The 24,130-nt window shown below is 37.2% G+C and overlaps 2 protein-coding genes across 2 annotated transcripts in view; one reads left to right on the top strand and one right to left on the bottom strand.

Annotated features, from left to right (window-relative positions):
- Positions 1-1,695, bottom strand: part of LOC120538922 (caspase-7-like) — a 30,231-nt gene extending 28,536 nt beyond the window's left edge. The window contains exon 1 of the mRNA XM_039768539.1: positions 1,605-1,695. The gene's annotated coding sequence lies outside the window, so the exon portion shown is untranslated. The remainder of the gene's footprint in view (positions 1-1,604) is intronic.
- Positions 1,696-1,778: 83 nt separating this feature from the next.
- dusp11 (dual specificity phosphatase 11 (RNA/RNP complex 1-interacting)) lies at positions 1,779-22,509 on the top strand. The gene is made up of 10 exons (XM_039768537.1): positions 1,779-1,873; positions 1,967-2,123; positions 9,200-9,275; positions 9,369-9,500; positions 14,050-14,173; positions 14,292-14,352; positions 14,763-14,809; positions 17,394-17,469; positions 21,373-21,486; positions 21,900-22,509. Exons 2-10 carry the CDS (start codon positions 2,092-2,094, stop codon positions 22,219-22,221), a joined length of 984 nt encoding a protein of 327 aa, XP_039624471.1. The 5' UTR covers positions 1,779-1,873; positions 1,967-2,091; the 3' UTR covers positions 22,222-22,509.
- Positions 22,510-24,130: the final 1,621 nt, after the last annotated feature.

Below are 24,130 nucleotides of genomic sequence, written 5' to 3'. Positions count from 1 at the left end.
TTAAGGATTTGTTCTGTTCTGTGTATTGTATTGTATTGACCCCCTTCTTTTGACACCCACTACACGCCCAACCTACCTGGGAAGGGGTCTCTCTTTGAATTGCCTTTTTTTTTGGGGAGTTTTTCCTTGTCTTCTCAGAGAGTCAAGGCTGGGGGGCTGTCAAGAGGCAGGGCCTGTTAAAGCCCATTGCGGCACTTCCTGTGTGATTTTGGGCTATACAAAAATAAACTGTATTGTATTGTAAACTGTATCATTGTATATATATATTTTCCATTTAATGTGACAGCTTGTTTTGTGGAACGTGGTTCATCTGCACCATTTGCAGTTTTGCACCTTATGTTCTATGGTAAATACGGCAATGAAACATTTCTGTGATTCCATTCCTCCCCTGCCCTGCCCCTCTTAAGGGCTTAAAGGTTACTCCAGATTTAACAAGAAGATTGGAGCCCCCTTAATCACCTCAACAATTGTAAGATTCCCCTGTTGTAAATACATGTTTTTAACAAAAGGTCAAATGTAAACACATTTTACACTCTTCATTATTGTCTCACTCTCATAAACAATGAAGTCAGCAAAACAACTGATGATTCAAATTAAAGACTTTTTTGCACTTCCATCTTTTTAGAAGAAACTTAGATACATGTTGACGTCTTAACACCGACCATTGACCTGCGCTAATTAAAATATTTTTGCATGTTAAGAGCTTGAAAATTAAAATAAGCAGCTGGTGGCGCAAGTGATTATTTGTATTTGGCTTTTTATTTTTGCAGCTTCATTGCTGTTTCGGCTGAAAATGAAATATCCAAACAGTAACATGGCGATTGATTTATCCATTTTCAGTTTTTGTTTTGTCACATATGTACTGCGAACCCAATTGAAAATAAAATACAAAGGAAATATTGACTTTTCGCCGATACATTTTAAATTGTTGTGTGTGATGTCCGGTTTAAGAAGTTGTTTTTCATTTTTGTTTGGGTTCTGCTTAAGAAAAAAATGAAGAAATTCAGAAGACCGAATCTTAAAAAAACAAACCAGTTTAAACCAAAGGAAACTTAAGTTAATTAGCTGCAAAAACTGGTCACTAATTAAGAAAGGGTTAGAATGAAAACCTACAGTCCCCATAGCACTCAAGAACTGAAGTTAGGACCACTGTCCTAAACCATCTACTTTTTGCAATGCACCATGATGCAGTAGATTTACTTCCAGAAGGACAAGCAACTTGATAAGATAACAGTAAAATAAACTTCTACAGTTACTAAAACAGTTTCAGGAATAGCTTTACCAAGTCAAAGCTAAAAAAAACAAAACAGATTTATGTTTATTTTAAATGCTAAAAGTGCCATAGCCTCTCCTATAGGAAGACCATTCAGTAGATTATGTCCCCTATAACTAAGGTGTTTGCTCCTATTAATTCTCAAAATTTTAAACCCAGAAGCAAAACAATACTGGCTAGATTTAATTCAGTCTTTCACTTTGGAATGCGCCCTTCGACTTAGTCAGCGATATCATTCAATATATAATTATTGTTTCAGTTTTCGAAACATGTTAGCCTATATATTATCATATACAGTCCACACTATAATGTTACTACAATATTGTTTTACCTTTGGGTAAATTGAAGCAGGTTTTCACCATCTTTGCTTCAGACTCCACTGCAACAGGTGGCGATAAAGCCTCTTCTGCTAACCTGGCAGTCACCGTTCTTCAAATCCGCTGTTGCCACAATCAAAGATGGCGGCGATATCGCCGCCTTCAACCAACGCCACTTACGTATGTGTGATATCACTTCCGAGTGCGTGCGTGTCTATGTGGGAGGTCTGCATGTTGCTTTGCTGGTTGAAATACTGTAGTATGGACAGATATTCATGTGCTTGTAAGTATTAAATAATCTTCTGTTTGCCGAAGTGTTACTTTTTAACGGGCTGACGATGGAATTAAGTAATTTTTGTGACTGTTCAATTCGTAGGTTACGGAGCCATCTTATCTGCTTCTTTATTGGCCTAAAAGTGCCGGTGTCGAAAGGCAGACTGTTTTATTGGCCGGTTTAGAATTGCAGTGAAGTAGGATATTGAAGAGGCAGAAAGCCACGAAATGAAGGGCAAGAAGAATCATCCACCAGACAGGTATATTTTTTAGAATAACACAATGTGTGATCCAATTCGGTTGCTTTCTTCATAGTTCCCACATTGTACATGATCATCTGGTGTGTAGCTGGTTGCGTCACCAGCTCAATGTTGCCTTTAGCCGACTGATCAGCGGCGTGGAAGAGGGACTGAATCCGGTAAAAAACAAACAAAAAAAAAACACTACACTACCTGCCATTTCATAAGCAAGTTTGTATTTGGTTTATTTTTTTCAGTGATCGCGGGTGACGTTTAGGTTGCACAATTTCTTGGGGGCAAACTCAAGATTACCAAAGTAGAGCCCATTGCCTATATTAAATATGGCATTTGACATACAGTAACGTTCCGGCTCTCTAATCATCGATGCCCTGTCTCAAACTCAAGGAGTCAGACCCACTTCTGCTAAGTAATTAGTTGGTTGAAAGTGCTCCATAACATTAACTAACCCCTAACCTTAACCATTTATCTTACACACTAACCATACTATCCCCTAACCTTAACTTCCTTCCCAGGACTGCTGGTGTGGACTGTTGTGATGTATGGTGCTCTGCCTCCGCAGTTGGATATTATTGAAATAATTGGTTATCTCATATTTAAAATTATATATTAATACATTTTTCCCTGCGGTGTATTGGCGTCCTGCCTGGGACTGGTTCCTGCCTTGTGCCCTGTGTTGGCTGGGATTGGCTCCGGCAGACCCCCATGACCCTGTGTTCGGATTCAACGGGTTGGAAAATGGATGGATGGATACATTTTCCCAAATTCCCACGTAACTAGAGTAGTACTTAATCTCATTCAGAAATTAATGATTGAATCGCTCATTACTTCTTTAGACTTTTTTTATGTGGATTTCTGTCTGTGTTTTTTTCCTCAGCATGATAAAGGTCACCCAAAGTAGATCACAGAACACATGCTGATGCTTTTATTTGGACAATATAATAATTCAGTGTCTAACATGACACTTAAATTTGTCTGCATGCCATTGCAGTCGTACCGGGCATTGTAGAAAACATTGGATGGAATGCTTATTCCTGTTCACAGTCCCAGTCTCTTGTATCCCATCCATACCTGCTGAAAAGGGTTCTCTGCGCTAAATGTTCAGGTGGAAAGTGACCAACCATCAGGGACTTTTACAAAGATTGTGGCCTAGTGATCTGGTAGAGCACATGATACTTATTCCTAGTTCAACTTTTTCATGGCAAGGGAGGGTGTTTGCAGTTAGCATAGTAAACTTTATTTGTCCCCATAGGGAAATTTGGTGTTTTACAGAAGCTCAATAAATTCTTAAACAAATAAATATACACTTAAATGACTAAAAGAAAGACTTTAGACTTGGCAATTACAGTTGCAATGAGGCATTATGTTGATGTATTGGCATGGGGATAAAGGAGTCAGACACACTTCTGCTAAGTAATTTAGTTGGTTGAAAGTGCTCCATGTCAGAGAGAGAATGTTTAACATTATTCATAATGGCACTCAGTTTTTGTTTTCATTCTCTTTCCTGCTCCTTTCAGTGCATTGTGAATGTGCCCCATAACTAAGCCTGCTTTCGCAATTACTTTGTTCATTTGGTGGGCAATGTTGAAGTCATATTTCCAGACAGCACACCACAGAATAGAAAATCACACTGGCCATTATAGAGTTGTAGAATATGTAAAGGATGTCACTACTCGCATTTCAAAAGCTCTCCCTTTATGAAAAAGTTACTGGGAGACTGGGTATCCTGCTTGCCAATACCTATTAACTCCAGTGTTCAGAGGAGAGGTAGAACACCACACTCCAAAGCACACACACTGTTGTAAAGTGCACTCAGGGTATGTGGAGGATGCAATATTTTTTATGAGCCCTGGAAAACAACACCTGAATATTTTGCCACAAGCACAATAAGAAACTCTTTTGTGAAATGTGCCTTTCTCTTCCAATCGCCACTTACCACTGTTCTTTTTTGCAAGGAAACCTTGTTGCATTTTGTGCCCTTTTATAGATTTTTGAATGATTGGTAAATTAATGTTATCTCTTGGTGGAAATTTTAATTTGTATTGTGTGCATTTTTGCATGTTTTAATCAATATCTTTTTAATTTTTTTCTAAACAATTGCACATGTCAGCTGTGACAGTGTAATATGTATTTGACCATTCAAATATGTGAGACAGATGTTCCTGTTATCAAGACTGTGCTTTTCTGACTAGATGTTGGGGAGGAACCAACAAATATGTACTTTAATATTGAAAGATAAATGTCAGATAATGAGTGGTTTTGGGAAAAGATTGCAAAACTCAACTCCTTGTTTATCTTTGATGTTTGTTATTCACTGAGATCATTCCTTTTAAGGGAAAGCACTGTAGTTTGATTGAATATTATACTGATTTACTGCATTATCATTTTACTATAAAAGATTTAGTTCAGATTATTGTTAATGTAAGAAAGTCGCCAGAGAAGAGTCTCGCATATCCTGATTTTATTTTTCTTTCAATTTTTTAATAGTAATGTTTCCTTTTTATTTAACACAGTGAAATAAAATGCCACAACATTTGATAGCCTTTGTCGCCTTTTTGTTCATTTTAGTTAATTTTTTCTAAATAACAAAATTATCAAGAAAGTAATTCCTGGATAACAATTAAAATCATACAAGAAATGTATATGTGGAGGTAAGACACTGATATTGTAATTTAAGTATACCCTACATTATTGTGGGTAGAATTGTAGCTGTAATTGATAGACTCTTTAGGCAGTCTACCTGTCATTTGTGAGCAACTGGCAAACCCACTTACAAGAGCTGCTAATTTCTCAAAGCTGAGAGTAGGAAATCCAGTATTCCAATTGATGTGTGTCAAAATTTGTGCTTTGTTGCTGTGTTCACCCATACATTACTGAATTTGTTAGTGGCAAGGCTAAGTGTTGCTGTATGCGCCTTTGACAGTTATATAAGTGAGGTGTAATTCATGATTGAACTACTTTATTGAACAAATATGCTTCTGTTTTAATCTTTGTATCAAATTTTCCTATGACATGTTTTATGCATTACACGTCTGGAACAGTCTTAATAGTAGAAAATGCAATCAAGCGGTATGGGAGTAATCCAGTCTGGTATAAACTGATAGTAGACTGGACAATAACATGTTCTCCTTTGTAAAGTAATCCAATCTTGAACTAATAGTTAATGAAAATAGATAATCTCCATTATTTCTTCATTAAATGAGTTTAGGTCATTTAAAGTAGTAGTTTGGATGAAATTTTTACATAAGATTGTTATTCTGCTTTCATGTTGTCCTAAAGGTAAGGGTGATGTAATAAATGAGTTAAGTTTTCTGGTGGTCGATATTGATCACACTAAAATATCAACACATGTTTTCTGATTAAACACCCCTTTTGTATTTATTATAAGCTCTTCTGGTAACATCCAGTTTCAAGCAAAAACTATCTCTGGAAGGGGTGCTGTGTCATCACAAATTACTCGTAAACAGCACACTTCATTTGTAAAACTATGTTTTAGAGTTGCCTGTCAACATTACCTGTGTTACATTGCAATGTGGAAAAAACGTTGAGAGTACTAGGAGAAACACCCAAAGGTAAAAAATATGTAAAATCCACTTGGGCAATGAGCAGGCAAGGAATTTGACCCTGAAACAGTAGCAGGTCTTGGTAGTATGTAGTAATATATAATCTAGGTACTGTAAAGCAGCGCTTCCCGATTGGGGTGCGAGCAACTGTTGCTGGGGGTGCCAGAATCCATCGAGAAAGATAAATAAAAAACATTATTTGTACAAAATCTTAATTTATCTATCCATTCCTAAATAATTAAATGGGCAGGCTATTTCGTATCAGTGCAATACGCTGCTTGTTAACAACAACAACGACATTTATTTATATAGCACATTTTCATACAAAAAAATGTAGCTCAAAGTGCTTTACATAATGAAGAATAGGAAAAACTCCAGACGGCTCGAGAAAAAAATAAAATCTGCAGGGATTTGAGACCATCAGACCACCCAGTCCCCTCTTAAAACGGATGATTTATGCACACTTAGTGCTGTGTGGGTATTATGAACTATCATATGAACTCATATTTTTTCATACTCCTTTTTCAAACCAAGGGGGTGCCAAATCAGCCTCGTCCGTCACAGGGGGTGCAAGGGTAAAATGAATCGGGAAGCACTGCTGTAAAGCATAGTGTAGAAAAGTGCAAGTATTAATGGGATTTGTCCATGCGGGTACTGCAAGTTTTCATCTTGGAGTATGTGTTAAGAGTATTTTTGTATATCACTAGGGGGCTCTGCCCCCTGATTGCTTCGCTCACCCACCCCCGTTTTTGGTTTACCGGATATGCAATACAATACGATTTATTTTTTGTATAGCCCAACATCACACAAGAACTGCCACAATGGGCTTTAACAGACCCTGCCTCCTGACAGCCCCCCAGCCTTGACCCTCCAAGAAGATCAGAAAATAAACTCCCAAAAAAAAACCCTTGTAGGGGAAAAAATAGAAGAAATCTTGGCAAAGGTAGTTCAAAGAGAGACCCCTTTCCAGGCAGGCTGGGCGTGCAGTGTGTGTCAAAAAGAAGAGGGTCAATACAATACAGTACAATAAATAGAACAGAATAAATCCTAAATACAATATAAAAATAAAAATTGTAGAAGTACGAAGTAGAATTTCAAATTAGATGATATCATATAATATGCTTTGGATTTGTTTTAAGTCCTGGATACCTTATTCATCAAGCTGCCTCCCCCATTTGGCCCTTCCACAGCTGAAATTCCGCTAATCAGATGAAAGGACACCTCTTTCCCACGATTCCTGTGATCCTCAATCAGGGATGACTTTACCTTAGGCAGGCAATACACACGTTGTGAAGGGGAGGTACGTATGAACGTACACTAAGGATGTGCTGTCGCATCATCTGCTGTCTTCCTGCTGTTGGCGAGCTGCACATTTTGCTTGTCTCTTGTCGTTGTTTTAAAAGCTGGGAGCACATGATGCTTGTCTGACAGATGCAATCCAACAACTGCTATGTTAGAAGCCTGTGGACCTGTTTTAAATGATGGCTCACTGGCTGGTCTTGTGTGACTTTCTAAAACCAATAGTTGTCCTTTTTATTTACGTCACCCCGGGCGCGGTTAAATTCTTTCTTGTAGGATGTATAACACTGCACCCTCTTTCGCTCAATTGCTCGCTCCCGGGGGAGGGGCGGGGATTTGGCTGCCGCCATCGCGCTGCTTATCGATCTTTTGAAAGCCTTTACAGCCACTGTCCTTTTTCCTACTTTGTGTCTCTGCTGCTTGTGTTCTGATCGTTTCTCCTTCATCATAAATATACACCTGACCGAATTGTGTTTTCTTTGAAATTACACTTGTCGTTGCTTTAACTGTTGCGGGTCCACAGATTCTCATAGTGTATGTTCCATTATTGTGTAAATCTACGTTTTGTGCATTGAATGATGTGCACTGAGACACATGTATCTGTGTGTGCTGCTTCCCTTTCCCCTACTGTTTTTTTTTTTTGTATCGTCTACTAGTCATTCATTCCACAGGATTTCCTTTTATAATAGAGAGATAATTCTGAAGATGGAAGGGCTTTGGAAAAGGAAAATAACACATTCATTAGTTTGTTGGTTTTGTTGGAAATTTTTATATTTAACTTTTTGTGTTTTGTAGGCACATTTAATTTCAGAATATCCAAATTACACTTTTCATTGAGTCATGATGCATCTACTAAACATTTGCCTTTGCCCTTAATTATAGGATTTATGTTTGTCTTGTGATATGGACAAAAATATTAGTTCTATTATGTCCTGGAGCAATGAGAATATATAGAGCCGAGGTTTCCAACTCTGATACTGTAGGGCTACGGTGGCTGCAGGTTTTCATTCCAACCTTTTTGTGAGTTTTTGCTGCTAATTAACTTCTTTTCTCTTAACTGTAATTGCCATTTAAGACTCAGACCCCTTAATTTATTTATTTTTCCTTAATTAGCCAAACAATAGTGAGATACAAAACAAGCCAACGCTTATCCAGCTAATCAATGTCCATCATACATTATCTAAAAATAAAAAGGTGAAAGTCTTAGTAATGTTAATCTTCTCTTCTGAAATATTTTGATGATGCACTGGGGGGGAAAAAAAGAAAATCAACTGGTTTGAAACTGTCTGCTGTGGCAGAATAAGAGCACTAGCAAGCCATAGAATTAAATTCAATGTTTATTAACAGCACAAATCAGCTTTTAATTAACCTGGTTGGATTGAAATTGGTTGTAGTTTGAGGCCTCAGCTTAGCTGGTTGTCACTTCACATCTCATTTTTGTTTTGCTATCATTTAGGGGGAAAAGTCAATTCAGAGGAATAAATGTTAAAATACATTACAATTATAATATGGAGAAAATAAGTTAATTAGCAGCAGAAGTTAGTCACTGATTAAGAAAGTGCCAGGAGGAAAAACCTTACAGCCACAGTAGCCCTCCAGGATGGGAGTTGGGCACACCTGATATAGAGAATTCATACCTCCCCATATTTCCACATTTATAGCTGTTTTACTTGTATGGTGGTGATACAGTATTTGGTAATCAAAAAAAGCATAGTAATATGACCAAAGCCAGCTAGTTGCATTTGTTTCACTCTTTGCTAAAGTAAAACCTGTGTTGTAAGTGGTGTCCTGTCACATAAGTTCATGCTCCTTCAAGCCTATGGTAATAATGCAACTCCCTTTAATAGTTTTATGAAGTATTATTACATACAATGTACTGGTTATGTGCATCTTATTCAGCCTTTATTAATAGAGCAGGTGGTTTGCTGCTACATTATCAATAATTTAAAAAAAGTTTTAATACAAAGGCGTGTTGTCCTGGGTAAGTGTCAGGAACTGGTTATTCTCTTTATTCGAAAGGTACCTTTAAGTTTCAGATCATTATCGTACAAAAATGTGCCCTGGTTCACTGCAAAAATGATACAGTGATTAGGGGAGTTGGGAGTTGATTTTGAAAATGTCAGAAATTGTTTAAAAGGCTAAAAGGTTTTGGCTTTTCCTTTTAGAGAGGTATTGGGAGTTTCTGTTTCTCTAAGCATCTTGCTGTTTTGGGTGCAGGTGGACAGAATACTTAGCTGTTGGGAAGAGAATACCTGGCACAAGATTTGTGGCTTTTAAAGTTCCTTTGAAGCAGGTAAGTAACCATGGATAGTACTGTAATGTAGTCATAACTTAAAAACCTCAAATTATGTGAAATCTCCATTTTTTTGCCGTTCTGCTTTTTTAGACATTTGAAAGGTACTTGGCCCCAAATGAGCGCTTCTCAGTTTTGGATCTTGTAGAAACACTGAAAGAAGGCAAGGAGGATCTGGGTCTAATCATTGATCTTACTTTTACATCTCGATATTACAACCCTCAGGTGAGAATTGTAATGGTCATTGAAATTTTAAGTAAATGGTCTGGTTATCTTGATATAAATTTGCCATGAAGAGAATAAACACAGATTTTATACCTGTGTGTGTGTGTGTAGGGAGAAAATGAGTCACATATCTTAAAGTTTTCGACAACCTGCCAGATGTCCTCATCAGTGGACAATGATTAGAAATACAGGAACCAAAGGAAATATATAGCTGGTGGAGATGGAGGGGGAGGTTGTAATCTGTGGTTTGGAAGGTGTTGGTAATAAAGGTTTTTTTTTTGTGTTTTTGTTTTTAATTATATGTTCTTTTTAAGCCTGCATATGCGGGATTCAAGTCGAAGTGTCTGTTAATTGTGTTTTCATTAGAGAGCCACTATTCCGCCAGATCCCTGGTACTCTTAGTGTTGGTCCTGAATTTTACTATCACAGTGTCCCAGTTAAACTTATGTCTGCTGGAACTTCTGTGTGTGTAAATCAGAGACTGGGGGTCTTTCCTTCTGACGGCATTGTCATGTTCCTGTATATGTGTTGTCAGTCTTTTAGATGTTTGTCTCACATACACTTCTGGGCATGCTCTGCATGGAATGCTGTAAACTGCGTTTCTTGTCTCTGTGGTTAACTTTTTGCTTTTGGCATTGAAAAGGACAGTTCATAAAGTGTCGGCCAGTTTGTGCACTATCTTGATCCAGATCTGAACAGGGTGCATGCTGTACTTTCTGACATGCCACAATGATAAGGGAGGGAGGGGGTGGTAAGTGCGACTGGGGACAGAATTGGAGTTAAATGTTTGCTGAGGTCTGTGGCGTTTCCTATAAAGGCACTGTTTAATAAATGTCTTGGGGGTAGCCATTTGATGTGAATAGACAAAAGGATAATGTCTTTCGCTCTTTTTTGTGTCCATTTTGTTATAATAGGTGTTAATCCTTTTGATCAAAGTCCAATCACAACTCTGTTTATGTGCTGAAGAGTTATTGCTTGAAAAGTGTAGTTCTTCTTCAATGTAACAATCCTTGCAATAAACACTTGTAATTAAACCAGCATGGTTACCTCTTTCAATACAAATGTCAATGAAATTGATGCATGTTTTTTTTTTTTTCTTTCCCCCGCCCATCATGAATTGGATTGCAGGGAATACTGAGTTGATGTGCATGTACAATTCATTCAGCTGGATTCTTTTTAATATGACGAATGGGTCATCCAGAGTTTAAGTTTGAACTTGGTTAGAGCTGCACTTTGAAATTTCTGCATAACCAGTTCAGCTAAGAGTCATGATAACAGGGATCTCATTGGCATGCCTTCTTTCTGTCTATAGTATTTTCTGTTAAAATGGAAGTGGGTATTTTGGCAAAATGATTTTAGATGCATTGTGTCCTTGGTGGTCAGCTTCATTTGTGTCGTTATGGTGAGGTTGTTATTTAGTATTGTCAGTAAAGTCTCTGTGGTCAGATGAATTGGAATCTTAGTATATAATGACATGACATTGATAGAAACTATGATTTCATCATCAGCAATGGATACATTCTTCAGGATCTGTAATGCCATCACAATACTATTAACAGAATAATTTTGAGTTAAATGTTTAAGCATATGAAAAAGTCTTGGATAAGTTGTTCCACCTGTTAGGCTGACCATAGGTCTGAATTTTAAAGGGGTCTTGTGGATTTTTAGGAGGACATAGGGCTGCTGTATTGTAGAGTATCCTATTGCTTTTAAACTTCATGACCAGAGTCTTATTTGGAAATCTATTGTGTAGCTTTGTCCATGTTTGAATAAGATGACCTAACATAAAGTTAGAAACTATTTGTACCATCTTGTTAGCTAAAAGTTCTGTTATCACAGCATCTCTTCAGAGTATGTAGCCTATCTGTTTACAACTGAAACTTTTTAATTAGTAGCATGGATTATTCTGATGGATATAATTATTTATTGCAGCTACTACACATGTATATTTTTTAATCATACAGTGGGTACGGAAAGTATTCAGACCCCCTTCAATTTTTCACTCTTTGTTATATTGCAGCCATTTGCTTAAATCATTTAAATTAATTTTTTCCTTCATTAATGTACACACAGCACCCGATATTGACGGACAAAAAAAATAATTTTTGAAATTGTTGCAGATTTATTAAAAAAGAAAAACTGAAATATCACATGGTCCTAAGTATTCAGACCCTTTGCTCAGTATTTAGTAGAAGCACCCTTTTGAGCTAATACAGCCATGAGTCTTCTTGGGAAAGATGCAACAAGTTTTTTACACCTGCATTTGGGGATCCTCTGCCATTCCTCCTTGCAGATCCTCTCCAGTTCTGTCAGGTTGGATGGTAAACGTTGATGGACAGCCATTTTTAGGTCGCCTCCAGAGATGCTCAATTGGGTTTAAGTCAGGGCTCTGACTGGGCCATTCAAGAACAGTCACAGAGTTGTTGTGAAGCCACTTTCGTTATTTTAGCTGTGTGCTTAGGGTCATTGTCTTGTTGGAAGGTAAACCTTCGGCCCAGTTTGAGGTCCTTAGCACTCTGGAGAAGGTTTTTGTCCAGGATATCCCTGTACTTGGCCGCATTCATCTTTCCCTCGATTGCAACAAGTCGTCCTGTCCCTGCAGCTGAAAAACACCCCCACAGCATCATGCTGCCACCGCCATGCTTCACTGTGGGGACTGTATTGGACAAGTGATGAGCAGTGCCTGGTTGTCTCCACACATACTGCTTAGAATTAAGGCCAAAAAGTTCTATCTATAGTATAGAAGTATAGGGATATCCTGGACAAAGACCTTCTCCAGAGTGCTAAGTACCTCAGACTGGGCCGAAGGTTTACCTTCCAACAAGACAATGACCCTAAGCACACAGCTAAAATAACGAAAGAGTGGCTTCACAACAACTCTGTGACTGTTCTTGAATGGCCCAGTCAGAGCCCTGACTTAAACCCAATTGAGCATCTCTGGAGAGACCTAAAAATGGCTGTCCACCAACGTTACCATCCAACCTGACAGAACAGGAGAGGATCTGCAAGGAGGAATGGCAGAGGAACCCCAAATGCAGGCGTGAAAAACTTGTTGCATCTTTACCAAGAAGACTCATGGCTGTATTAGCTCAAAAGGGTGCTTCTACTAAATACTGAGCAAAGGGTCTGAATACTTAGGACCATGTGATATTTCAGTTTTTCTTTTAATAAATCTGCAACAATTTCAAAAATTCTTTTTTTTGTCTGTCAATATGGGGTGCTGTGTGTACATTAATGAGGGAAAAAATTAATTTAAATGATTTTAGCAAATGGCTGCAATATAACAAAGAGTGAAAAATTGAAGGGGGTCTGAATACTTTCCGTACCCACTGTATATTGAGAGGTTCTTAATGAAACTCTGCTGCTGTAAAGAGAAACGTGTCAGCCAGCTGCAACATGATGAGAATTAGTTTCTGCTTAAAGTTTCTTCTTGCTTTAAAAATACGTATATATGTAGGTATACAGTATGTTTATAAAAGATAACGCAAAGGCAGAAAAATTTTGGCCATCAGCCAGTAAACCGTTTTTACTATAGAGAGGGGGAAAAAAGTGTTTTATGATACAGGAAATAGGTAGTGCCTTTCCAGACGCGAGTCCTTTACTGAGACTGCCATTTTATTGTAGTAATGGCCTTTAAGTATGACAGGACCTGGAAGGGGAGGATCCTTTCTTGGGAGTGGAAGGTAGGCCACTGGCCTTCCTGTCTCGTAAATGCAAATCTGTGCACAAAAAGAAAGAAGATGTGAATAGCAGCACTCGTTTTCTGTACGAAATGGAATTACAAGAGAGATACAAGCCCCCATTCACACATGTGTGACAATGTGTATATACTGTGATCCCAAAGGTTATTGGCACCCTTTATGAGACTGAGAAAAAGGAATATATAAATTAAGGAAAACACTGTCATATTTTGGATTCAAAAATGACTAACCTGTTTACTTTTACTTAAACACATTTTTTTCAAACACAAACCTTTTATGGAATAGTACAGTTTTTTTTTTTGTTTTTTTTTTTTTTTCTCGTTGCAAAGTTATTGGTACCCTTCTGTTTAATATTTTGTGACGCCTTCCTCGGAAAGAATGACGGCACTTGAGTCTACATCCAGTAAAGTGTGACAATGATGGGCCACCCATTTGGAGGATCTTTGATCACCACTTAATGCAGAACACTTCATGATCTTTGATAGCCTTAGGTTTACACTTGTGGACCGCCCACTCCAATTTAGACCCCATGTTTTCTCAAGTCCAGAGACTGATATGGCCATTGAAGAGCGGGGGAAAATAAATAAACTTGTATGTTCATATATTTTTATTGATTTTAATTTACAGTACTGCTAAGCAATGTCATGGTGATAGTCTCAGAGAAAAGTTTCAGAAGTGTGTTTGTCAGTTTGTTGAAATGTTGCTTTTTGTTAATAGAATAGACTTCTTTGAAGTCTTTTAATTGTCATTTAGAGTCACTTGCAAGTTTAATAGCAATTTAAATAGCAATTTAAATTATGATTTGTATTAGCTAAGAAATGTTAAACTATTTTTTTTTATTATTGTAGAACCTGCCAGAAAATATTTCCTACGTGAAGATCTATACAGCAGGACATGAAGTGCCTAACGATTCTACCATCCTTCAGTTTAAGCAAGCTGTGACTAATTTTCTCAAAGAAAATGCTGAAAATGGTAGGAGGCTTTATGTGGGATTTTTTTGAACAGTGCTGTTTATATGATCTTATACTTGCACTTGCAATATAGAATGAATCTCAAATATGGGTTGTCTTTTTTTGTTTCCAAAAAACAGACATGTTAATTGGTGTTCACTGCACTCATGGACTCAACCGAACAGGCTATTTAATATGCAGGTATGTTATTTTGCATAAATCATTGACTGAGATGCACATTTATAGTCTTACCTACATTTTATGGTATGGGGGCTAGAACCTCTCCCAGCCTTTAACTATAAAGTAAAAGGCAGAAACTAAAGTTTTGATTAGTTGAAAATTTTATAATCTAGCATATGCAAAAATTCTTACACAAGTTAAAATTGGTTTCAACAGGGTTTTGCTTACGTGGCTGTTCATGGGTCTGGAATCCCTTCATGTTTCAAATGTTTTATTCTTATTCCTTTACAAATATTTAAATTTGTTTTGCATATGGGTTTATGTTATGGATATTGAAATGGTTTTCTCTGTAAGCTTGGCAATAAACCTTTTACTTTTTTTTAGCTGTCTACTTTTTTCCACTCATGTTAAGCTTGCGTTCTTTCCTGAAGGTATCTCATAGATGTAGAGGACATGAATCCCCAGCGTGCAATAGACCGTAAGTAGTTTTTTACATATTGCGGTCACTTGCAAACCAATTTAATACTTCAAAAGCACATGGCATTGAGACATTTACATACTTGTTATTAATTCATTTTTATACTTTAAAAAAAAAAAAAAAAAAAAAGTAAAAAATCCAAGAGTGGGGTGAGTTTCAAACTAGTTCTTAATATGTAATGTTCCCTCAGTAGGCTGGAGAGCAGATTAACCTCGACAGGAGTATTCGGCCTTCGCACAGTGTAATAGGACATGTTGTCGTGTTTCAATTATTCTTTCACGTATGCCGGAAATTTGTAAAACATTTCATTGTTTGGTCACAGGTGGATTCTGTGTGTTGTTTGCACCATTTATCTTTAAAGAGTATAGTCCATATGCTTTACGTAAAAGTAACATACACTGTGTGCACAATTATTAGGCAAGTGAGTATTTTGACCATATCATCATTTTTATGCGTATATTCCAACTCCAAGCTGTATTAACTTGAATGCTTATTGGATTTAAGCACGTCAGGTGATGTGTATTTGTGTAATGAGGGAGGGTGTGGCCTAAGGATATCAACACCCTATATCAAGGTGTGCAGAATTATTAGGCAGCTAGTTTTCCTCGGGCAAAACGGGCCAAAAAAGAGATTTAACTGACTCTGAAAAGTCAAAAATTGTAAAAAGTCTTTCAGAGGGATGCAGCACTTTTGGAATTGCTAAGATATTGGTGTGTGATCACAGAACCATCAAACATTTTGTTGCAAATAGTCAACAGGGTCGCAAGAAACGTGTTGAGAACAAAAGATGCAAATTAGCTGCCAAAGATTTGAGAAGAATCAAACGTGAAGCTACCAGGAACCCATTATCCTCCAGTACTTTCATATTCCAGAGCTGCAACCTACCTGGAGTGCCCAGAAGTACAAGGTGTTCAGTGCTCAAAGACATGGCCAAGGTAAGGAGGGCTGAAACCCAACCACCACTGAACAAGAAACATAAGTTGAAACGTCAAAACTGGGCCAAGAAATATCTGAAGACAGATTTTTTTCAAAGGTTTTATGGACCGATGAGATGAGAGTGACTCTTGATGGACCAGATGGATGGACCTGTGGATCAGTAATGGGCACAGAGCTCCACTCCAACGTGGAGGTGGGATACTGGTATGAGCTGGTATTTTTAAAGATGAGCTAGTTGGACCTTTTGCATTGAAGATGAACTCAAAATCAACTCCCAAACCTACTGCCAGTTTTTCGAAGACACTTTCTTCAAACAGTGATACAGGAAAAAGACCATGATTTTTATGCAGGCCAATGCTCCATCACTTGCATCGAAGTTCTCCACTGCGTGGCCAGCCAGTAAAGGCCTTAAAGATGAAGGAATAATGACATGGCCCCCCTTCCTCATCTGACCTAAACCCTATCGAGAACTTGTGGGCACTTCTTAAACGCTAGATTTACGGGGGAGAAAAACAATACACCTCTCTGAAGAGTGTCTGGGAGGCTGTAGTCACTGCTCCACAAAAAGCTGATCGTCAACAGATCAAGAAACTGACAGACTCCATGAATGGAAAGGCTTATGACTGTTATTGGAAAGAAGGGTGGCTATATTGGTCATTGATTGATTGATTTATTTTTTGAAATGTCAGAGATGTTTATTTGTAAATTTTGAGGTGTTTGTTTATTATTCTCACTATAACAGATGAAAATAAACAAGTGAGATGGGAAAATTTTCATTTGTCCTTTAGTTGCATAATAAATCTGCACACTAATAGTGGCCTAATAATTGTGCGCACATATGTATTCCCCTGATGATGTTCACACTCACATTTCCGTTGTGAAACATTCAGGTTTCAGGTTTATTAACATTTTGGATTGACTGATAGCACTGTGTTTGTTCCATATTAAAATTAATCCTCAAAAATACAACTTGCCTAATAATTGTGCACACAGTGTATGGTCACATGAGCAATAAACAAGCCGCTGAACACAAGCTTAGTTATAAAAGTTATCAGCTACGGTACATGCCTATGAACACATTAATTCTAAATGAGTGATAACCTTTTTCTTGCAAATGACACTCATTTAGAAGGCTGCCTCTTAAACAATTTAACATGTAATTATGTGGGCATCCCTTGATTTTTATTATGCCTATAAAAAGAAATATTCAGTATGTTTTTTAGTAAACATAAAAAAATGTGCAAAAAGTCCAGATTGCAGTTATAATACGACACCAAGCGTCTTCCCCCAATTATTGTTCATTATGTTGGTCCAGTATTGGTAAAATGTAATCTTTATTTTCTCAAAGTGCAGATTGTAAGCCTGTAATTGAATACTTGGACAGATTGATTTGCTGTGATGCCTATGCCAGGACTCGATAGATTTGAAATAGTGGGGAATAAATAAAAGACCTGACCATGGTTACTTCTCTTAGTTCCTTTAAATCCACATTCCGCAACTTCCAAAAACATGTTGAATTTTAAATAAATGACGATTATCATGTGTGACTTGCAGTTGACAGAGACACTTCATCACTGAAACTGATGTTTTAGATAGTGAATTTGAATTTTTTTCTTTTTAATTGACTAAAACTTTGGTTGTTTTTCAGTTTTTAATAGTTCTCGGGGCCATTCCATAGAAAGGCAAAATTACATTGAAGATCTACAGAGTGGACCCAAGCGAAGGTAAGAGTGTTACTACATTATCTAATTAAAATTTCCTTTGACCTGAATCATCTTTGTTTATTGCCTCCAATTCAAAATAGTTGTAAAGTAGCTTCAAAGATTGAAGTGTCTGGTCATCTTCATTACATTCCTGTCTGAGGGGCCAAAACCACCTAATAGTACTGTATATTATAAGTGTTAAGTCCTGGGAATATCGAGAGGCTGTAAAGGCTGTTAAGAGAGTAAGCAATAGTGGGTGCGCTTCCTGGTCATTGACCTCCTGGTTAGAGAGGAAGAGAACAAGCATGCGAGTTGCAGTGCACTCTACAAATCTTACCACCTATGCCTCCAGCAAATCATGTCATATAAGGCATATATAGTGAGGAACAAAAGTATTTGAACACCCTGCAATTTTGCAAATTCTCCAACTTAGAAATCATGGAGGGGTCTGAAATTTCACATTGTAGGCGCATTCCCACTGTGAGAGACAGAATGTAAAAAAAAATTCAGGAAATTGCATTGTATGATTTGTACAGAACTTATTTGTATTGCCCTGCCCCACATAAATATTTGAACACCTGGCAATCGGCAAGAATTCTGGCTCTCAAAGACCTGTTACTCTGCCTTTAAGAAGTCCACCTCTACTCCACTTAGTAATCTTAATTAGTAGCACCTGTCTGAGCTTTTTAAAGACACCTGTCCACCCCACAGTCAGTCAGACTCCAACTACTACCATGGGCACTATACAAGGCTGGAAAGGGCTACGGGGCAATTGCCAAGCAGCTCGGTGAAAATAGATCAACTGTTGGAGCAATTGTCAGAAAATTGAAGAGGCTAAAGACGACTGTCAGTCTCCCTCGGACTGGGGCTCCATGCAAGATCTCACCTCGTGGGGTATCACAGATGATAAGAAAGTTGAGGAATCAGCCCAGAACTACACAGGAGGATCTGGTCAATGACATGTAGAGAGCTGGGACCATAGTTTCAAAGGTCACTGTCGGTAGAAGACTATGCCGTCATGGTTTCAAATCACACATTGCACGGAAGGTTCCCCTACTCAAGTCATCACATGTCCAGGCCCGTCTGAAGTTTGCCAATGACCATCTGGATGATCCAGAGGAGGCATGGGAGAAAGTCATGTGGTCAGATGAGACCAAAACAGAACTTTTTGGTCTAAACTTCACTTGCCGTGTTTGGAGGAAAAAGGAGGAGTTGCATCCCAAGAACACCATCCCTACTGTGAAGCATGGGGGTGGAAACCTCATGCTTTGGGGGTGCTTTTCTGCGAAGGGGAAAGGACGAGTGCACTGTAATAAGGAGAGGATGAATGGGGCAATGTATTATGAGATTTTGAGCAACAACCTCCTTCCCTCAGTCAGAGCACTGAACATGACAATGACCTGAAGCACACAGCCAGGATAACCAAGGAGTGGCTCTGTAAGAGCTGTAAGTCTCCAGACCTAAATCCAATCGAAAATCTTTGGAGGGAGCTGAAACTCCATGTTGCTCATCGACCAGCCCCGGAACCTGACAGATCTAGAGGAGGTCTGTGTGGAGGAGGGGGCCAAAATCCCTGTTGCAGTGTGTGCAAACCTGGTCAAGAACTACGGTAAACGTTTGACCTCTGTAATTGCAAACAAAGGCTTCTGTACCAAATATTGACACTGATTTTCTCAGGTGTTCAAATACTTATGTGCAGCAGTGCAATACAAATAAATTCTGTACAAATCATACAATGTGATTTCCTGATTTTTTTTTTTTTTTACATTCTGTCTCTCACAGTGGGAATGCACCTACAATGTGAATTTCAGACCCCTCCATGATTTCTATGTGGAAGAACTTGCAAAATCGCAGGGTGTTCAAATACTTATGCTCCTCACTGTAATATTATGATGTGAAAAGACATACTGTACAGTATATGCCACAACAGACTGATTGCTCATTGAATAGTGATGCCCCACTGGTTGTTGTGACAAACTGCTTTTGTAGAGAGTGGTAAGGCATAATTAAAAAAGTGAGACATTTCAGGGGAAATACATTTATTAAGATCTGAACATAGTGTATTCATAAAAACATGCACAATGAGACCAGCCTGATGTCAGTGTTATTTAGTTATGACCTGGATTCATTTTGAAGTGAAGTTATACTTCTTACAGTGAACAATGCTACACTGAATTAATCCATGCAACACACAAATCGATAAGTTATTGGACTGCACTTTATTATCTAAAACTCTGCTTGATAGATGCTATTTCTTATACTGTCTCGGGTCATCTAGGTGTGCATTTTTTGTGAAAGCTGGTAAGGTTTTCAGATACTACTAACAGTATGACTTCAGCATTTCTGGTTTGCATAGTTTCTTTTGTAGGTAATGAGTGAAGTGCAGGAAAATCAACCAAAAATATTTTATGAAAGACTGTAGCTTGTATATAGTAAAAGAAATCCATTGATAATGTTTATATTGAGGAGGAATGCCATCATTTCAACTCCTCAGCTCCTTCAGTTATGTATAAATTAACACTAAAATATGATTTTTTTTTTTCTTTCTGAGTGAACAGAATTTTCCCTCTTTATTAATTTAAACTATGAAAGATATGGAAGAAGATGATCCGCTGTGGCGGCCCCAAACGGAGTAGCCGAAAGAGGAAGAAGATTAATTTAAATTATGCAGGATTGTTAAATAACTGATTCCCCACAAAGAGTTGTTTTAGAAATTTGTAAATTATACCAAAATGAGTGAATAATCTGAAAAAGATGTATATGGACTTTTGTCTTTTTAGTTGCGGAATTTACCCTTACTTATATTTTTTCCCCTTTTGTTAATCTACGCCTGTTAACCACTTTTTTTAGGTCGATCTGTCTAGTATTTGGCAGAGCCATCTTTTGCTTCTGGAGCAGCCTGAATTCAAGATAAAGGTTCAGCAAGGTGCTGGAAGCATTGCATGAGGAGAGTAATCCTGGTTCAGTCAATAGAATTGCACAATTTCTGCAGATTTTTCAGCCACAAAATGCTCTATTGGATTGAGCTCTAGAAACTCTGGAGGCCATTAGACTAAATGGAAGTCGCTGTTGTGTTTGTGGCACTAGCTTGAAATCATGCATGCTTTATGACATGGTCCATTTTCGAAATGGAAGTCTCCATTTGAATAAGAGTAGACCGTAATTATGCTTAGGTACAGTGGCATTCAAAGGTTGTTTATTTTGAGCCCTAATATGAACCAAGAAGCCATACTTTACACTAGTGTACAACTACTGCTTTCCTGTACCATTACTACAAGGCTAGATTCATAGTACTGTAAATGGTTACAGATGCCAATTTTTATGTAATTGTGATCTGCACAAACATAGAGTAAATGGTAATTTGATGTTAAAGTTTTCTTTTTTTAATCTTTGACATAGTTTATAGTATAAATTTATTTCTACCAGTAAAGGAATGGACAAATCAGACCTGCAGCTTCCCAGCACAAGGGTTAATCACAAATAGTTTTCAGTTAAATTCAGTTTCACCCATATACCAAAATGGAAGTGGGTTTATTCATACCACCACAATTACCAATATAAATGTGGATGTTGCTGTTTTTGTAGATATCTAAAAAGTACACAAAGGATTTGGTAAGCCTGCCTAAGTGTTGAGTACCCAACACCCCCAAATATTTCCTATCTGTCTTTTCTCTGCGTTTTAATGGTTTAAATGAGAGCCTTAGCACTTGTGCAGTACTGAACCTTTTGTTAAATGCTAAGGGGTAAAAATAATAGAAGAACAAAAATGTGTATTTGGACTTGTAAATAGCCATATTTGCAAGTTATACCATAACCTGAAGACCAAAAGTGAGCTGAGAACAAGAACTTCTAAAACTTGCATATCTAGTTGTATTTTTAACCAATTCAGTTTGTTTTGAAAAAATATTTTCTTTTTTTTTATAGCAATGAGGAGATGGACAAGTCACAATCAGACCTGCAGCTTCTTCGGGACTTTGGTAGAACAAGGCACCCCAATGAGAGCAGCTTTTACTCTGATCACAGTAACCACTTCTACCGGTACAAATGCCTTTATAGCAGTTCATTGTTAACCTGCATGAAAAAGCATCGTTTTCTTGTTAGGGCTTTTTATTTTTAAACTGGTTTTGTGGGCACATTTTTTAATTTAGGGCAAAGTTGGCTTTTCTATTTGTACCACATGAAGACTTCCATGCAGTGAGATGACTATGGTCTGTAAAATGAAATAAGAAATTATCATTACAAATATTGAGAAGCGGTTATTACTTTTAAGGGATAAACAGAAAGCCTATAAATATTAGAAGAGAAAATAAGTTTAAACTTACAGGGAAACTATCAACAAACCTTGGTTTCAATAAGGCTACTTTAACACAGTATATTGTGTATGTATTTTCAATAACTGAATGGAACTGAAAATCTAATTTTTTTTTTTTCTTTTCTATTTTATTTTGCAGTCCCCCACACTCAAGGAACTATATGACTGGAAGAGAGCCTTGTATACAAATGGGTTCACACAGTGCTGATTGGAGACGACGCTCACAACCCTATACTCCATTACCCCGCTATATCCCTGGAGCTGACTACACCCCAGCCCCACACTATACAAGTTCCACTTACAACTACTACAATGGACAGGACTATTTCTGGCATGGGCAATACAGTGCCCCTGCCCCCCCAAATCTGCACCAAACATGGGAGTCCAATTATAGAAGAGAACAACAAAATAAATATCAGTGGAGGTCTAATCACCAAGACCAGAAGCAAAAAAGGACTTGAAGGACTAGACATAACTGAATTGTAGTAAACCGACTAAAACATTTGGGCAGGCTTTCCATTTAAAAATTCTTCTGTTTGCTTAAAAAAAATATTTTATAGCCTTTATTTTACAAACTGTTTTGGATATTGGTTGGGGAAAAAAATCTCCTATCAGACATTGGATGCAGTACATTTATCGCTGGACTAATGTAGTTATAGTAAATCGCTAAAAAGATTTAAGTCTTTGATCTTCAACATAATATTTTGGAGCATGTTTTAATAAAGACATTTTAAAGTGCAAAAAATTAACCTTACACTATTTTATTATTTCATGCTTTCTCCTTGGTCAGCTGCAAGTTTTATTCAGTAGATGCTTTATTACGCTTTCAGGTTAGTAAAAGCAGAAAATACAAGGTTTGACATTTTTACTTCCCTTTTCATCTAACCAAGTTTGTAAACCTTTTGCCAGTTAATTTAGCAGGAGCTATGGGTTCCATGTTACCTGGAAAAATCTGAAAGGTTTACCATTAACTGATTCACCAAAGTGAGATAAGGTCTGCTGTTCATGTGAGCCAGTCACATCGCTTAATATTTTGCTGAAACATGGGTGCATCATTATGATCGGCAAAGGTAACTTTGTCAGTTAAAACAAATTTGATTTTCATTTTTCATATCAATAATGGTATTACTTTAGGTGTCTATAATGACTCTGTACTTACCTGTATAATTACAGAGTTAACTAGGCGTTACAACTTTGTATTTACTGTGTAACACAATGTAATGCTGTGGTTAAGCACTCAATTGTAATTGTTACTGCACAATTTATATACAAACGTAATTGTTGTTCCACAGTTTTTATAAATATAACTGAGTACTTAATTGGGATTAATAAAGTATCTATCTATCTATCTAATTGTAGTGTTGCACTGTATTACACAGTAAGTACAAAGTAATAACACCTAGTTATTCAGTAATTATACAGGCAATTACATGGTAAGTACAATGTACAAGGGACACCTAATCTAAAGTGATGCATCAATATGTATGTAAATGTACATTCTACCTTAAATCTAAGTAATCCATTACCTCCGTGTTAACAATTGCAGTGTATACTCTATTGGAATGTATTTTGTAATGCATGTAGTATTAAAATACATCACATTTGTTATTCTAACTGATGGTGCATCCCAAACATTAACACTGTTTTTAGAAGTCTGGTACAAAACAGCATATAACAGAGGCATACACTTGCCCTTTTATTAAGGTATATATATATATATATATATATATATATATATATATATATATATATATATATATATAATGGTATATAAATTTCTTGATGGACTTCTCATGAGAGTTACCCATAATTTCTTGGGATAAAAAAGTTGATTCCTGCCTGAATAGTTTAGTTAAACTCCAGAGCTGGTTTGGGGAATTATAATAAGCATAATGTTGGTTGTTGGATTAAAACTGTGCCACACACAGGTAATAGAAGTATTTCTAAAGACTGTTGCTATCCTGCAAGGTTGCAGGGGTTGGTGGTTCTTGCTTCAAAAAATTTTTTCTAATACAGTCCAGTTCCTATTATTAGATTAAGTACACTTTATTAATCCCGTTAGGAAATTATTGAAAGGAAAAAAAGTCTTATTACCATTATTAATACATGAGAATGAAAGATGGGAGTACTGATAAGGCATAGATTTAGACAACTTAATTATGAACTACTTTCTAAATAACTGAACAGTTACAGAAAAACACCTGAATCCATTACTGCCCTCCAGGACTCACTTCCTAAAGATTCCCAACTTACAAAAGAGTGCCAGGAAAAGAGTATTTTTGTTCAGAACTCTGTTTTATCTGTGGCTAAAAAAGTGCATGTGAGGAAGACCAGTTGCCCCAGACCTTGTGACTTTCTGGCACTGTCATT

The sequence above is a fragment of the Polypterus senegalus genome, chromosome 11 (assembly GCF_016835505.1).
Source record: "Polypterus senegalus isolate Bchr_013 chromosome 11, ASM1683550v1, whole genome shotgun sequence".
Classification (NCBI taxonomy): domain Eukaryota; kingdom Metazoa; phylum Chordata; class Cladistia; order Polypteriformes; family Polypteridae; genus Polypterus; species Polypterus senegalus.
Note: the sequence above shows the minus strand (reverse complement) of the source record. Positions and strands in the feature narration are given on the sequence as shown.